General features: G+C 43.7%; 1 protein-coding gene across 3 annotated transcripts in view; it reads left to right on the top strand.

Moving 5' to 3' along the window:
* Positions 1-15,150, top strand: part of inpp5a (inositol polyphosphate-5-phosphatase A) — a 71,789-nt gene that overhangs the window by 54,159 nt on the left and 2,480 nt on the right. For 2 of the 3 annotated variants that reach the window (XM_085922280.1, XM_085922282.1), the window contains exons 12-15: positions 4,042-4,115; positions 12,002-12,113; positions 13,922-13,990; positions 14,908-14,944. In XM_085922280.1, coding sequence (XP_085778406.1) covers positions 4,042-4,115; positions 12,002-12,113; positions 13,922-13,990; positions 14,908-14,944 — 292 coding nt within the window. Of the gene's footprint in view, positions 1-4,041; positions 4,116-12,001; positions 12,114-13,921; positions 13,991-14,907; positions 14,996-15,150 lie in introns of all 3 variants that reach the window. The other variant, XM_085922281.1, reaches the window with a different exon arrangement.

Genomic DNA, 15,150 nt, shown 5'->3' with positions numbered 1-15,150 from the left:
GCTCTTGTGGCGTCAAGGGGCACGGCGGGGCTCTGCTCCAGTGGAGAGATGGAACTGTGTGTGTGCGTGTGTGTGTGTGTGTGTGTTTCTTTCATGTTTGTGTTGTGTACAGTCCCCACATAGATTCTACACACACATCCGTGCTCATTGATTGTGTTTCAGAATCTCTTTATTGTAACTTTATCAGTGTAGCGTCGGCAGATGGGGGGGCGGTGGTAGTAAGTGATGAACCTTGCTGTCGTCTGACCTGGCCTCTTTTTTTTTTTTTATGCCATCAGTATTGCCCGCGATATTACTAAAGTGCAGAGAGAGAGAGAGAGAGAAAAATATAAATAAAAACATATTTATAAATATGATAAAAACATATTTGAATACAACTCCCAAATAGCAATCGAGAAGCTACGCTAAATGAAAGCGAAATCAATCATTTGCTGTCTGCTACAGTTCATGTGGAAAAGACCTCATGTACTTTAATCTGATCTTCAAGATTTGAAAAGTTACTCCAAGGCATTTCCTTCCGTGCGTTAACCCAAATTGCGGACTTGGTGTCCTTTTCCTGACATGCGTCTAACTTCTTTAGCACCTAATTCACTTATGGCGGAAATGAAAGTTCAGCAGTGCAGCTTTGTTTGGCGCGCTCCCCTCCCGCTCGGTACCAATCGGCCACCTCTCTGTCACTCCCTTTATGGCTTTTCCACACCAAATAATGAAGGTCCCATAAAAAGAAGGAAAAATATTGCCCTTGCAATGAAAGCCAAGTATGAGGTGTAAAAATCAAATTAAATGACCTTTCACCCCAACGTTTATTGATGGCTTTTAACGGCAGCAGGTGTTGTCACAGAGGATATTTGACAAGATTTAAATCAAAGCACAATTACAGGTGGCCGACAAGTAGAGGGACAGTCGGGGGCCCAACGCCTCATTTTCCCTTTTTTTTTTGCCCTCAACTTCCGGCCTCAACTATCAGCCGCCTCTTTGATTTAGGATCCGATTTTTCATCCAAGCAAAGTCAGAAATTCCAGCTCTTGACAGGGTAGTTTTTACCCAGACACTTCTTCATCTCCCCCCTGTGTGATATTGTACTGCATCATCTGGCATCACCTCCTCCACAACTCCCAAGGTCATTTCTGCTTGACAAACTACTGTTGGCTTTATAATGTCAAGAGGCCTTGAACCAATATAAGCTGATTTTTAAACCAGTCACCCGCCGCCGACGGCCGGCCGGCCGGCCGGCCGAGAGCATTATGCTTAATTGACCTGGGATTAAATGTAGTGTGAAATTCTGCCGTGCGCTCTTGTCCGTTCACCTGAATGAATTACTCAACATTCACTTAGAAGAGATGGCGAGCACACACGGCCATATGCCACTCATCTGCTGTATCAACTCTTCCACCCACTTAAAGTATTTGTATTATACCCCATTTACCTCAATCAGTGTCCAAGGCTCAATCTCATATTAATATTAATGATACGTCTAATGTGACCACCGAACAGAATGTATATGTGAAATGCTACGTATTAAGATTAGAAAATCCATTCGATTAGATCCTTAATTGATCCCCAGAAATATCATTTCTGTTGTCATTCGCAACCTTGCAGTTGGTATGAAGATCAAATTGAAATTCTGGCTGGGGGGGGGGGGGGGGGGGGGGGCAGTAAGGGTATCAGACATTCTTGATTTTTCTTTTTCTATTCATTTGCCTGCCGGACTGCTTTGTTTGCAATAATGTGCCTTGAACCCCCCCAAAAAAGCTTTTCATTACGCTGCTGTGAACGTGTGCCTTATTATTTGAAAAAAAGAGATATATTATCTCATGTAATGATAATAGTGCGCGCGGCAACATTTTGATTGTTTTGACACCCGCGCGTGCGGTGGGTGGATGGATGGATGGATGGATGGTGGCACAGGGTGGACAGTGGAGCGTGGGCTTGCATCCCATCCCATCCCATCCTATCCTCTCCTCTGCCATCCCTCATCCACAGTGTGTGAGTCTCTCCTATGACCCCGGCCGGCAGCGTGAGTTTGATGAATGCGTCGCATCTGCCCTCTTGAACCGTAGAGACTCCGAACGGGAGGGCCCCGCTGGCTGCAAGTAATGGCCACTGTTCTACATGGCTGACACATAATCACAAATACTAACACACGGCGCCACCGACTCCTCGACGGCAGAAATTTGTCAGGCCAGGCGATTGTTACAAGCCTTGTTCCCACTCTCCTCTCAAACGGAACCCACCCAGTCATCTCTGTTGAGATTTCATCTTGTACGCGTCAACGTAGCGCCCGCCGTGTGTAATACACCAATGTAATGTCATTAATGTCCACTCGCCTGTCCGCTTTGCGTCAAATGCTTCTCATCGCTGTGGAAAATCAAGAGTCCCCGATCCGAGAGGATGTTTTGAAAGGAAAAAGGCCCGGACCGAGCGGGGCCCTCCAAGGGTTGCTAAGAGAACATTGGCGTCAGTCCCTCAGGGAAGCAGTCATGCAGGTGCCATAGCTACCTGTTCATCTCCCAGATAATTAATGTATACAAGAAGCCACTAATTGCACTTTTCACTAATGATTTATGGCTTTTGTGAAAGGGGGTAAATTGGGGGACGTGCGTGTGTACACTCTAGCCACTGAGTACAGCTGGGTGAGGAGACATGATTAATGAAGAGTGTGGAGATGGACTGGCACTGTGGCGACAGAACCCCCTTGTCGGACAGGGCAACGCACACACACACACACACACAGAGTGACAGATATTGCCAGTGTTGAGAAAGTGTTATTCAATTTTTATTGCTGTTGTTTTTAACGGTTATTGCAATTTTGTGTTGTTATTATGGTTGTTGTGAATGTTCATTAGTGTTATTATTATTTACAACTCTATTGAATACTACTAGGCATGTTTATTTGTATTGCACCATTCATGTATCAACAATTCAAAGTGTTTGACAGAATTAAAAACAGTTAGATGCTGTCATTGAAATAAAACATGAATCCCTTTACAACTGATTTCAAGTATGCATTTAAAAAAAAAAAAAAAAGACTTTGAGAATACATTTGAATCTTTTAAATCAAAGACGGCAGTGGGAAAAAAAAACATTTGTGTGGGTCAGGGTGATAATACGTAGTTTGGGATTTTTCATCCTGTTACTTTTTAATTGTGCTTTGACTTTGGTTGTGTAATGTCAGTTATTTTGAGGTTAGTATTTGGAGTAGGTTTGTTCTTTATTTTGTCTTCAAAAACGCTTCATTTTAATTGAATTGAAATGAAAGTTTTTGTTTGCTTGGTGAACGACAATTGTCAAAAGGCTATTTGACTTTCCTTCTTCTGTCCAACAGTGCCAAAATAAATATAAATGATGAACCCTGAACGCTTATGTATGATATCTACAAAGGCAAAAACAATGAGTATTTTTCCCTATAATTGTAGCTATAGTTTCAGTTCTTTTTTACTTGTTTTATATTTTCAATTTTTGGTAATATCAAATGGTTTTGTGCTGATTTGTGAGTTTGAGAATTATTTTGCACACCCTAAGATGAAGTAAAGGCTGCTCTCGGTTTAATGAGTTGGAGAGAAGTTGCCTCACAACGAAAAGGCCTCCTCAGGTTCGGCTTTTCCGTGGAGCGTTTGTTCCACAGTAAATACGCTCCAGACGTATGATTGAGAGTGCGCCGCTATCTGTCAGCTGGCCAATTGTGCCATAGGCGCCACGTCTCAGCGACCCTGCGCCGGATAAGCCCTAGCGATAATGGATGGATAGTAATCAATCAAAGTAGTCACTATTGGATTTTGCTGTTATTGAGTAGTTTGTGTCAGTGCAGCTCTTCTATCAGAAAAGCTGTCAAAGATAAAATGTAAGTTGTCATTGCCTGTCTGTTTGTGAACACCTAGCAGCTTTCCTGATGCCAAAGCCCAAATTTTAATCTTGACACAGACTAGATTAGGCTTGTGTTGTTCATTTGAAGCCTTGGAGTAGCTGCAGACTACAATTGAACTTTTCTTGCTGCTTGTGTCTCCCTGCACCCTTTGATTTTTTTTTTTTTTACCTCCACAGCTTTTAGAGTACGACAAAGAACTGTCAGTGTTCAAGGATCGACTGCATGAATTGGAAATATCTTTCCCACCCAGGTACGCGCAAACACACACATAATGGATATTCATTCAATACTGTATTATACTTCTTCTTTTATTTTTTACTTGTACAAACTTATTATCAGCTTACTTGTATTTACAGTAAATTTGAGATGTAACCTTTTTTATTCAATTAAAACTCACACCAAACATTTAACCAAATTCCAAAAATGTTGTTGTTTTTTCTCATGATAAATCTACTGCATTATATAAACCAAAACAGAGGTCATGTTTTGTTTTGCGTAATGGTTTTTATTAAGATCAGGCAACAAAATGCGATGAAAAATGCAATTTCCCACTGCATGCATCTTGTAATGTCAAACAGATATTTTACAAATAAGGTGTGCAATGTTCGCAGTAAAATGATATTGAGCAAAAGTGAATACAAATGGAGTCTGTGCTATACTTTGTATTGACCACTGTGCCATCTAACTTGTTATCCGAGATAAAAACAAAACGCTTTCATGGCAGTTAATGGATTCATCATCAATTGGCCTAAACAGCTTTCAATGTGTGCGCGCACGTCTGAATCTGTGTCAATTCTTTTTTGACGGGATTAATATTGCTGCGTCTCAGCGGGACTGAGAGCATGCGGTCTCCTCTCTTCTTTCCTCAAACAAATGCATTTGCAATTAGCCCTTTCACAAGGAGAGGGAGGGAGGGAGGGCAAATACGCTGTCGGCGTGGAAATATGTTTCGGGAGCAGCGCGTTAATGGCGCTTGACCTTTGCCGTTGCTTGTGACTCAATCAGCGCAGATAATGAAACGCTGTAATCAAACAATAATTACTTGATAAACTGCTCTGGTGGCAGGCACATGGCTACGGGGATTTTATTCTCTGCGTGTGTGTGAGAGAGAGAGACAGAGAGAGAGACAGAGAGACAGAGAGAGATTTTGAAGTCGTTATCAAAAGGCATGTGTCGTATGACGTACTCAATGTTGAATTTCAAATTGACTTAGCGACCGTGTGTGTGAGAGCCCGAGACGCAGTAGGTGTGCGTGTGTGTCAAGGTTCTGCCGGTCCCTGTTTTTTAAATGACTGTGTGTCTTAATCAGGGGCCCCATTTACATCACTTTGCATAAGTGACATGCCGATTTATTGTCCTTTTATACACGATGACATTTGCACCTATCCATATAATACTTAATCATCTTTCCACGGGGAGGCATGACTGTGCCGCCGCCGTGTTGGAATACAAATGATTTGCTCATGCTTGAGGTGATGATGAATCAAATAGATGAAACCCAGGAGCAGCACATGAAATTTCATTTGATCTACTCTGTGTGTGTAACAAACCACATCCTTGTCAAGGCCGGTAATGGGTCGCAGTGGCCTAGTTAAACTTAAACAGTCCCCCCCCCCCCCCATTTCTCTTCCACGCACACACACACACACACTGATCATGGCACATTGCGGAACCCCTCCTCCTGTCAGCTCTGCCTTGTGCTTCTTGAGCAATCAAGCCTCAATGATTGTTCTCCATCACATAGTCTGCTCCAGACCAGCCCCTCACCATCTGTGGAGTAATTACTCTTTTTAGTGGCGGCCATCAGATGACAACCTCACACACACGGCTCACTTTTGTTCAAATCAATAAATCAATTCTATTCACAAACATTTCATCTGTCTGTTGTGTCGCGCTGGCGTAGAAATCACAAAGTGAGACGGAAAGATTACACAGACGCACTTACTATTATTGCTATGGTTCAAAATGATCTCTGGCCTTTTCGCTAAATGAAGCTTCTGTTTTGAAACGGACATTCAAATGGACTTTTGCTATTTTGCGCATTGTGAGGAATTTATAAGAGCGGAGCTTTCGTCCCATGCCAAGCAAAAAAACGGCTCGTCCGTTGACAGGGTAGGCTTGGGACGTGTTGAATGTCAGACACAAACTCAATTCTGTTTGTTTGTCTTGCCGGAGAGGATGTTGTCCGAAAAACACTTTTACCAGCAACCAAAAGGTTGCAACGTGCGTCATTAGTTTCATTGATCTAACCGGCATAACTGGCACGAATATGACAAGTGAATCATCTTTCCGTGCTTTTTATCCAGATTGTAACTTTTATCCCACCACAAATACTTGTATGTAGCACTTTTTCCTGTGCATTTGCAAAACTCTCAAAAATTGTCTGTCAAAGTTGTTGCTGACAAGTATAAGTACTCAAGCACAGAGGTGAGGAATTTACCCTCAACTTGTCATAGCTGGCCCCGGAGCCAATGGGCTGCCATGCGCTGATCCGCCACCGTACACACTTGGAGTTGTGAGGAGCAGTACATTGGCCATATTCTGCAACCCTAAAAGTATCACTTTGGAAATACAGCGCCCTCTATCATCATAGGACACTATCCAGTGGATGTATATTCCAATAACATCCTTGATCAGTCCGACATTGGCTACATTTGATAGATAGATATCCCGTAAAACATACCACGGCATCACTTATATTTAAACTTATTCATGCATTTTGATTGATTTAGTGGAAAGCTTTTAGTATTCCTCTGATCCAATTTATTTGCTCCTTTTTTGCACAAAATCAATGGAAAAATTCAATCGGGAGTGGACAGTCAGAGCGCAACAGAACAATGTATTCACCCCCTAACATGGTTAGTGGAAATGGGCTTGGAGAAACATTTTGAGTGACATCCACCAACAGTACAAGTCTACCCATGTGGCAAACCATGAGTGATTTCAGGGAAAGGAAATAAAAGTGAAGCAATTGAAAGGAAACATGGAGAAAGACACATGTGGGAAAGACAAATGCCACTGAAGATGATTTTCCAATACATGGAATAAAAACAAATTGGCCACCTCATCAAATGATGGAAATCCAAGAGTGCCAGTAGAATCGTCAAAGTTGTGTGTGTTTTTTTGCAAGTCTAGACATGGATAGAGAGAAGTGCGGACCTCTTGCTCTGGGGTCAAAAGGTGACTTACTCGATGCTTACTGAAAGCTCCCCTAGAAACAACCTGGCCAACCTTAGCTTCTTTTTTTTTTTCTCTCTAACGCGAGAGACGAGGCACAAGGATGGAAGTACGGCACTATTTCAGGCAGAATCACCTTGGCCATTTCCAAGAAAGATATGAATAATTGCACACGTGGCCTTCCGCCAATTCCTCAACTGCTAATAGGAGCGCTAATAAAGAGTCAATTTCCTGAGCAATGAAGATTTCTTTCAAGTGGCAATTTACGCAAGCCTGTTTTCAGCTGAAATATATGAAAGCTGGTCTCATAGTGGAAGTTTTGATTCAATTTCCATTTCTTCCACAAAGACAATGCATTAGTGCTTCACAATATGCCAACCTGGCATGCCTATAAGCCTTTTCAGCCATTTTTGCAGGTCCAACATTGTTGCCCATATGTCAAACCTTTCCAAAAACAACAAAAAAAGGTCTGCTGTCATAACATCGCATAGCATGGCGTGGCGTAGCATGAGAATATTTTTGAGCCCAAAGCAGTATCTTGTCAAACTAGCCCCTCGGCTTCCGATGGCTGCACGGGTGATGTCATCCGCCCCCCCGTAATCATTTGTGCATTTGCTTGTGGCGGCGTTTGTCCGATTGCGCCGCGGCTTCTGTTACTTCCAGCGTAAAAGAGGCTTTTTGTTCTCTGCCAACAAGTCATTGTGTACTGATTTAGATGCACGCTCTCCATTTATGGAGAACAAACTAAATGTTCCATTAAAGCGCTGCTGTGTGTGTAGCTCGTGAAGGAAAACAGCTGATCTCCTGAACACCAACATTGTTTCTAATCATCTACGCATCCATCATTCTAACTACGAGAGAGCCTGTGAAATCGGTGAGGGACCATTGTCTCCGTAATAGCTGAATAATGTCCACTGTCATGTGTCATTGCCCGGAATGATGCCACTGAAGGGAGGGCTTTGTTGAAAACAATCTTTGTTGGAGACGATTGAATCGAGGCCATCTGTGACTTCTTCCCTGGCCGTGGAGAAACTGAACGCTCCGCATGTCATAGCTGAACCCGAGCAAGCTGTGAGCAATGAGCTACCGATGGCATTTGACTGTGTTTGTACTGCGCTGTGCCAACGTTGTGCCTGCGAGGCTCCCGGCTCGACAAACACAATGCTTTATTGATAGCATTTGGCTGATCTTTTTGCGCGCCCGCTAGTACGTGTATGTCGGCTTGTGTTTTTCCAGGCCTCCCCTGACAACGCAAACACAAACTTTGCAACCCAGCTTTGTCTGACGTTTCGGCCGATAGAAGCCCTTCGAATATCGACGACGTCCCTCCCGCCGCGTGCCCTTCCGCTCTCTCCCTCGATGACCGTTATGATTCGTAAAGACTCGTACCCGGCTCGCCAGTTCGGTCATTACAAATATGGAAACTAGATTCTTCCCAGTCAATCCATACTGGTGTACGATTCAAATGAAAACAACTGGTGTTTTAAAAAGTAGCAAATTCAATCTGCATGTCAAGTGTCGCATTCATCAAGTGCGTCGCTTGTGAATGACAAGCCCCCCTTCGTCAATAGGTAGGGCCAAATACAATAGGCCTGGTTTTACTGTGTGAAAACAAGCAAGCTGAAGTAAATGTGAGTAATGCGTCTGCAGTCAAATCAAACATTAAGCCCTAAACCAAGCGTGAATGAGTGAGCCCTTGATGGGCTCTACACACTCTGGATATGAGACCATACTCTCATGCATCATCGGAGATGATAGGTCAGCGGCACAAAAAATGGCCAAACAAACCAATCAGAAAATCGAAATGTCTACTTAAATAAGATGTGTTTTGCAAATGAGTTTATTATTCTGGGGCAGACCTGGCGGTTATTACAAATGACTACAAGATAATTGCCTTGCCTGGTGTCAGCCGGGCTAGACTTGAATTGAGCCGCCCCGTGCCTAGAATTGACTGTAACTGGGATCAGAAGATCATATTCATCTTTTTGTGAAGTTCAACTTTCAGCAGCAGTTCTACGAAAGCTTAGGTTTTTATACAAATCTACATTTCATTGTTCTAACAAAGCCTCATTTATACGGTTGGATGGTAAATTGAAGAGTTGACCACAACTGACCTTCGAGATACTCTAGCAGACTAAAACAATACTAAGTCAATCCGTACTGTATTTAATCTTTTCTTTGCGCCAGAGAAACATTCATGGGTGAGTTTGTCAATGTTTTGTGACATAGATTTCTGACTTTGCAAAGAATCTCAGGTAAATTTGATTGAAAATGAATCGCTGCTTTTCAGAAATGAAGAAATGCTGGACAACTCAAAGAAATGTATAAGTTCTGGAGGTGTCACGCCCGTGCCAGAGCGCGCTGGGCCTGCACTTCCCTCGGCCACACCCCTCGGCTTACCGTAATGTCTGTCACCTGCTTCCTCTTGTTACCCACCCTGTGCTGTGCATTTAAGCCCTGCCCGTGTGTCTCTCCCTGTCGGTGTTCCTGGTCTTGTCGTCTGGTTTTCACTCCGTCTGTCGGTCTGGAGGCTCACGGTCAGAATTTTACCTTTTGCCTCAATAAACCCTAGTCCAAGCTGCATTTGGTCTCCCTGCTCCATTCGATCGGTAACAGGAGGGTCTCTTTTTTTTTTTTTTTTTTTTTAACAGGTGCTATACTAATTCATAATAATCATAATAATTTGTGTTGCAAAATGAGACAGCTCAGTACGATGTAGTGCAATTGTACACGACTGCAAAATACAATTTTGAGCATATCATTCAAAAGATCAGACTTCTTTTATTTTTCCTGCTCTTCTGTTGGATCTCATTCAACGCGCAGTAGCTTCGTAGCCGTGTGCGCCTAAGTTGCGTCACGGCTTCTCTGCAGGTGCACAACGTTATCAGCGCGGACAATTAATTACTGTAATTAGTCTTGCTATGGGCAATAAGGGTCTGATAGGACTGATGGCCTCCAGCCCACACGCCCTCTCAGACCGTTTACCCACCGTGATAAATTTGTAAAGTCACTCATCGGACACGTTGATCACTTTGGCCAGAGCGCAGCGTTCAGCTGTTTGCTGTTGCATTAAGGCTCGGAACCAACACAAAAAGGGGAAGGGCCTTTATGTCCACACACACACACACACACGCAATTGGGAGACTTTCATAATCATCTTTTACAACTACCAGTACTGGCTAATTGCTATCCGGTGGAAGTTTATGCTTTGAAGGAAGAGAGGAGGGAAACTTCTCATCTTCTCTCAATCTCTTTCTTGTTGCTCAATAAAGCCGTCATGGAGTCGGGCACTGATAGGACGATTGTTCACTGTGAAGAGCGCGATCCCTCCCTCCCTCCCTCCCTCCCTCAGGAAGCAGGAGGCCACCCGGAATTCAAGCATCTCCACAAGTCCTTTGAAGATTTTGCTCTTTTCCACCTTCCCTTAGCCTCTTTCTGTCTCTTGGATCTGTTTGACTCATCCTATTCTTGATGCTGTCTTTTATCAGGATCACTTCTTTGGCCTTTTGATTAGCATCGGAAAAAAAAATAAAAAAATCATGCATCTCCCCTGTGGTTTAAGTGCTATTGATGCTAATTGGAGGCAGGGAAACTCTTTAAGTTGTGCTCCGCAGGTCTGTTTGTTCACCTGGTGGGGTGGCGGCAGACCCTGTGTGCATGTGTGTGTGTGTGTGTGTGTGTGTGTGTGCGCGCGTGTGTGTTGACCCTGTTTGTGCCCTGGTTTTAACCCCATTCTCAGCCAGTGTTTTGTGAGAGCTCTTAAGGTGTGCCGCGGGAAATGAACACATTTCACTTCATTTGTGAAAAAAAAAAACAATTTACAAGTGTCTTTTTTTCATCTGTCGATAACTGTAAAAAATGTATTATCACAGTTTTAACATTCAAATTTCTAGCTTCACTCAATAAAGGTTGGGAATTGCCATTTTGATTTGATTGGAAAATGAATGCAGTCAACATTTATATGAAGTGCTTCTGAAATGAAAAACTGAAAATTACAATTGCCTGACTGTTGAAATTGAGTTCACATTTTGTATTTTCACCTTCAGTTTTGATGACATGGGGACATCTTTTTTTTTGTCCATTAATGCTTAATGGTATCGCAAGTCTCTTTTGAATATTTTTAGATCTTAAGAAAATGACTTCCAAAACGTCGCTTGCAGAGAACAGTCACTTTGCGTTCCGCTACAGTTAGCAGTGGCAAATTGGATTGGCATTACAGTACGTAAGCCTTCCCTTCCACCCTGATGAGCGCCGGCAAACAAATTGGATTGGCGCTGTGTAAATCTGAAGTCGTTTGATGAGCCGAACGGGCAAATTGAATTCTCCGCAATGTAAATCTTTATCAGCTCGCCCGGCCCGGCCCCGTGCCTTGCCTTGCCTTGCCTTGCCTCCTTCTGCTTAAATCAAGTGATCATTCCATGCTGTTTGGAGACAGGTGCAATCTCTATTGGCGCACCTAATCTGTTTTTGATGACCGTGTAGGGATGTAGTCATACATATCGGCAAGTGAGTCTTCCCGGGCCGGCCGGCCGGCCAGTTCCGCCTAGATCGCTCTCATTCTCGCCACTATTTTCCCCCTCCTTTCTCTCGTTTCTCTCCGCCAAACACACACTCACAACCTGCGCGGTTGGCAGAGAAATATGACTTTGATTAAGCCGTTCGTATGTGTTGATTCAAGAGATTACTCGGATGACTAGTCATGCTAATGGACCTCCTGTTGTTTTCTTGAAACCACTTGGATCACTTTGTGTTATAAAGCAGAAGATGTCATTATTTTCAACGCTTTCATCTTCATATCTCCACGTTACAGGTGGCAGTTCAGATTTATTTGCATCAATGTTGATATGGATTGTTCATACGTATCTGTCTGCTTCTTTCTTATTATGATCTTTTGAAATCAATGAATGTTTTGATTGCAAAATTCAATTGAAACGCAACCTTACTGATTGTGTGTGCCAGCTACCCATACAGTGAAGACAGCAGTCAGGGGAAGCAGTACATGAACACCAGATGCCCTGCCTGGTGTGACCGAATCCTCATGTCTTCATCTGCCAGAGACCTCGTCTTAAAGGTCAGCTTCATCCTCCTGATTATCATCAAATGCCATTTAAGATGCCTTCACGTTTTTGTCCGTTGAATGGCCGTCATATCCTGTTTGAGCGAGTGTACGCGGATTTAACGCCCGCTAATTGGGATCTTTAGTAAATCGAGTTCCTGGGGGCCTCATCTTGTTCATAAAACCACAACTTGTGTGTTCTCTCCTGCACGTGCGTTCCTTATATGATCATGTGAATGAAAAAGAGTCCGAGATGAAAAGCTTGCGTGACCTACGAGAACTAGCAAGCAAGCATTTTTGATCCTAGCGTTTGGATTCTGAGCACATATTTGGGTGCGGAGAGCCAAACATTGCCGCGTTGAGCTGTGAAACGAGATGTCCCCTCAACGGGGGTCCGCTCAGGAAGTTTGACTTTCTTTTGTTCACCGCAAATGAGGAATTCCTTCCTGACCTTTCTTCTTTGCTGACCGCCCGGAGCGACAATAAGCGCAGAACGCAGAAAAGGCTTTGGCGCACCTGGGCTCTTTGCCGTGTTTCCGTGGAGCGAAAGCTAATGGCTTGTAATGCGGCCGACAGTTAGTGTGTCCGCAGATTGGCTGATGATTCACTGAGCACACGTTGCCGGGCTCTGAGCATTCCAGATTGTTGAGACGTGGGCCTGTAAACAGGCCAGCGCGTGGCGTCATCTATCATGGCACGGTCGGTTAACTCGCCATCATGTTATTTTCTGCTTGCCGAGCCCTAACACGCCAAAGGTTGCCTGCTGGCTGCTCTGCTCGGCTCGGCGCGGCGCGGCACGGCACCGGCTCCAGGAACGACGGTAATGAATGTTTACCCGAGCGAGCGAGTGAGCAACGCTCCTCCTCCTATGCCGGAGGGGCCCCGGGTAATTTGTTTATCTGTCTAAAGATTAGGCAGCCTGAAAATGCACAATTTGATGGCGCCTTTGTAAATGATCAAGTGCGCCTTTGATGAATGTATGCGCGGGCTTTGGGAGGCAGCGGCTGGCTGGCAGACATATAGAGAGGTGCCGGTGCAGAGAAAAAGGTAGCGTGAGGTGGCGCCGCTGTGCGTGCTGACCCCGCTCCGCCGTAGGATTGGCCTGAAGTTAATTTGGATTTCACTTTATGGTTCATTCTCGAGCTCCCTGTCTCTTTTCTTCTGAACCGCTTGTGCACTTCACCATGTCACAATGATTGTGTGTGTGTGTGTGTGTGTGGTGGGGTGGGGGCGGGATGATGGCTATTTAAAAACTCTTTAGTTCAACCAGACAAGTGTGATTTATTCTCCAGTCTGCAGATCCACGTCTGCATGGGTAACAGCTTCTTTGTGTGCACAAAGTGAAATTGAAACACGATTCCCTCAGATGGGCTGGAGATGACGGCGACAGTGCAGAAGCAAAACACACACTTTATAAAATGACTTCTGTGTTTCATTTCTCTTCACTGGTCAGAGCACAAGTTGGATCTCAAAAGGTGTTTTCCGCTCAGTGGCTACAACAGTGAGAGAGCTTGTTTTGCAACTTATTGCAAAAAGTAGATTGGGTTGCGCTAACTTTCCTTTTTTTTTTTTTTTTTTAATCAGCAACTTTGTATTGCCATTTGACATCCTCCCTAGAGGTTTGAGCAAATATAAAAAAAAAAAACTACAAATGGGAAGTTTTCTTTCTTCTACATTTGAAGCTAATATGAAATGCATGTTTTTTAAAAAACGTATTTATTCATGATATTCCTTTGAATTGAATTTTAATTTCATTACAAACCAGGCGTACCTTATGCTTTTGCTGACTATTCACGTATTCTCCTCTTTTTGTTTGTTTTCAGCCAGAAAATGAGGAGAAGTCTGTCGTCTATGATAACATCGGGGCCAATGTCTGCATGGGGGACCACAAGGTACTTGAACACTCCAAGTTTAATTGTGCCAGGTTGACATTGTCAAACTGATAGGTTACTACAGGTATTTGTAACCCTTCTCACGTTTTATACTCTTATGTTAATTTGATTCAGATATTTGAAATCTGTTGAATATGAAGTGATTGTACTCACTGGCCATATTAGGTACACCTGCAAAGCCAATAAAAGAGCTGGGTCAACATTAATACCTGTACACTGGCGTTATATTATCCTAGTGTATTTGCAAAAAAGAGCATTATTATCCTCATGTATTGGATGCTGTGAGTTGTTAGACTCGCACAAAAATACGGTACATTTACTTTAAGCCGGATATGCTGGATGGACAAACACATGTCACACATTGACAAAAACCGTTCATTGTGTGATCTGAAGTCATGAAAGTGAGATCACACGTATGCTGCCATGTTTGCATGAAGGCAGGCGCACATGATGCTTGCTTGGGGTGCCATAGACAGCTTCACCGTGACTCCTTTCAAGGATCTTCAGTCGTGATTTTCAGATCTATGACACAAATGGGCCCCTGATGTCAAACAGTGTGGCTTCAGTGTGAGACAGCGGAGCGGCTCTGGCTCTGAATGAGAGGCGCCTTAAGTCAGGTCTTTCATGGTTACTCACTGTGACATAGGCACTGACGTGTGTGTGCGAGGTGACCCGAGCCGGCGGGCTCTCAGCCGCACACTGGTGCTAAAATCACAGCTGCTTATGTTTAAAAAATGTCCCACATTGTTAGCGGGAAGGCTCCAAAACACACCGGCCTGGTATGTGAGTTTAACCTCCGTGACACACGAAAGCTTCCACTTGTCAAGCGGGGCAATCCTAATAATCAAGTGTTCAGGAACTGAATGTGACTTTTTGGCATCTTCTCACTGTCATTTGTCTCTCCCCCCCCCTTGCAGCCTGTCTTCCTGTCCTTCCGAATAACACCGGGGGCAGGTAAACGTAATGCAAATAAGCACAAGTGTTGTGTGGTGCAGTGATGTCGTGGTAAATATGCTTTCTTTTTCTTTCTTACACTTACTCATCATTTTTGGATTTGTGAATCCCACATGGTCACTTGAAGAGTCTCGGTTCAATTCGTACTATGGACAAATGTGTTAGGACAAGCGCTATAGGAATTGGGAATGATGAAGACTTTGGGA

This window comes from Syngnathus leptorhynchus, chromosome 10, assembly GCF_054491065.1.
Source record: "Syngnathus leptorhynchus isolate UIUO chromosome 10, UIUO_Slep, whole genome shotgun sequence".
In the NCBI taxonomy this organism is placed as follows: Eukaryota; Metazoa; Chordata; class Actinopteri; order Syngnathiformes; family Syngnathidae; genus Syngnathus; species Syngnathus leptorhynchus.
Note: the sequence above shows the minus strand (reverse complement) of the source record. Positions and strands in the feature narration are given on the sequence as shown.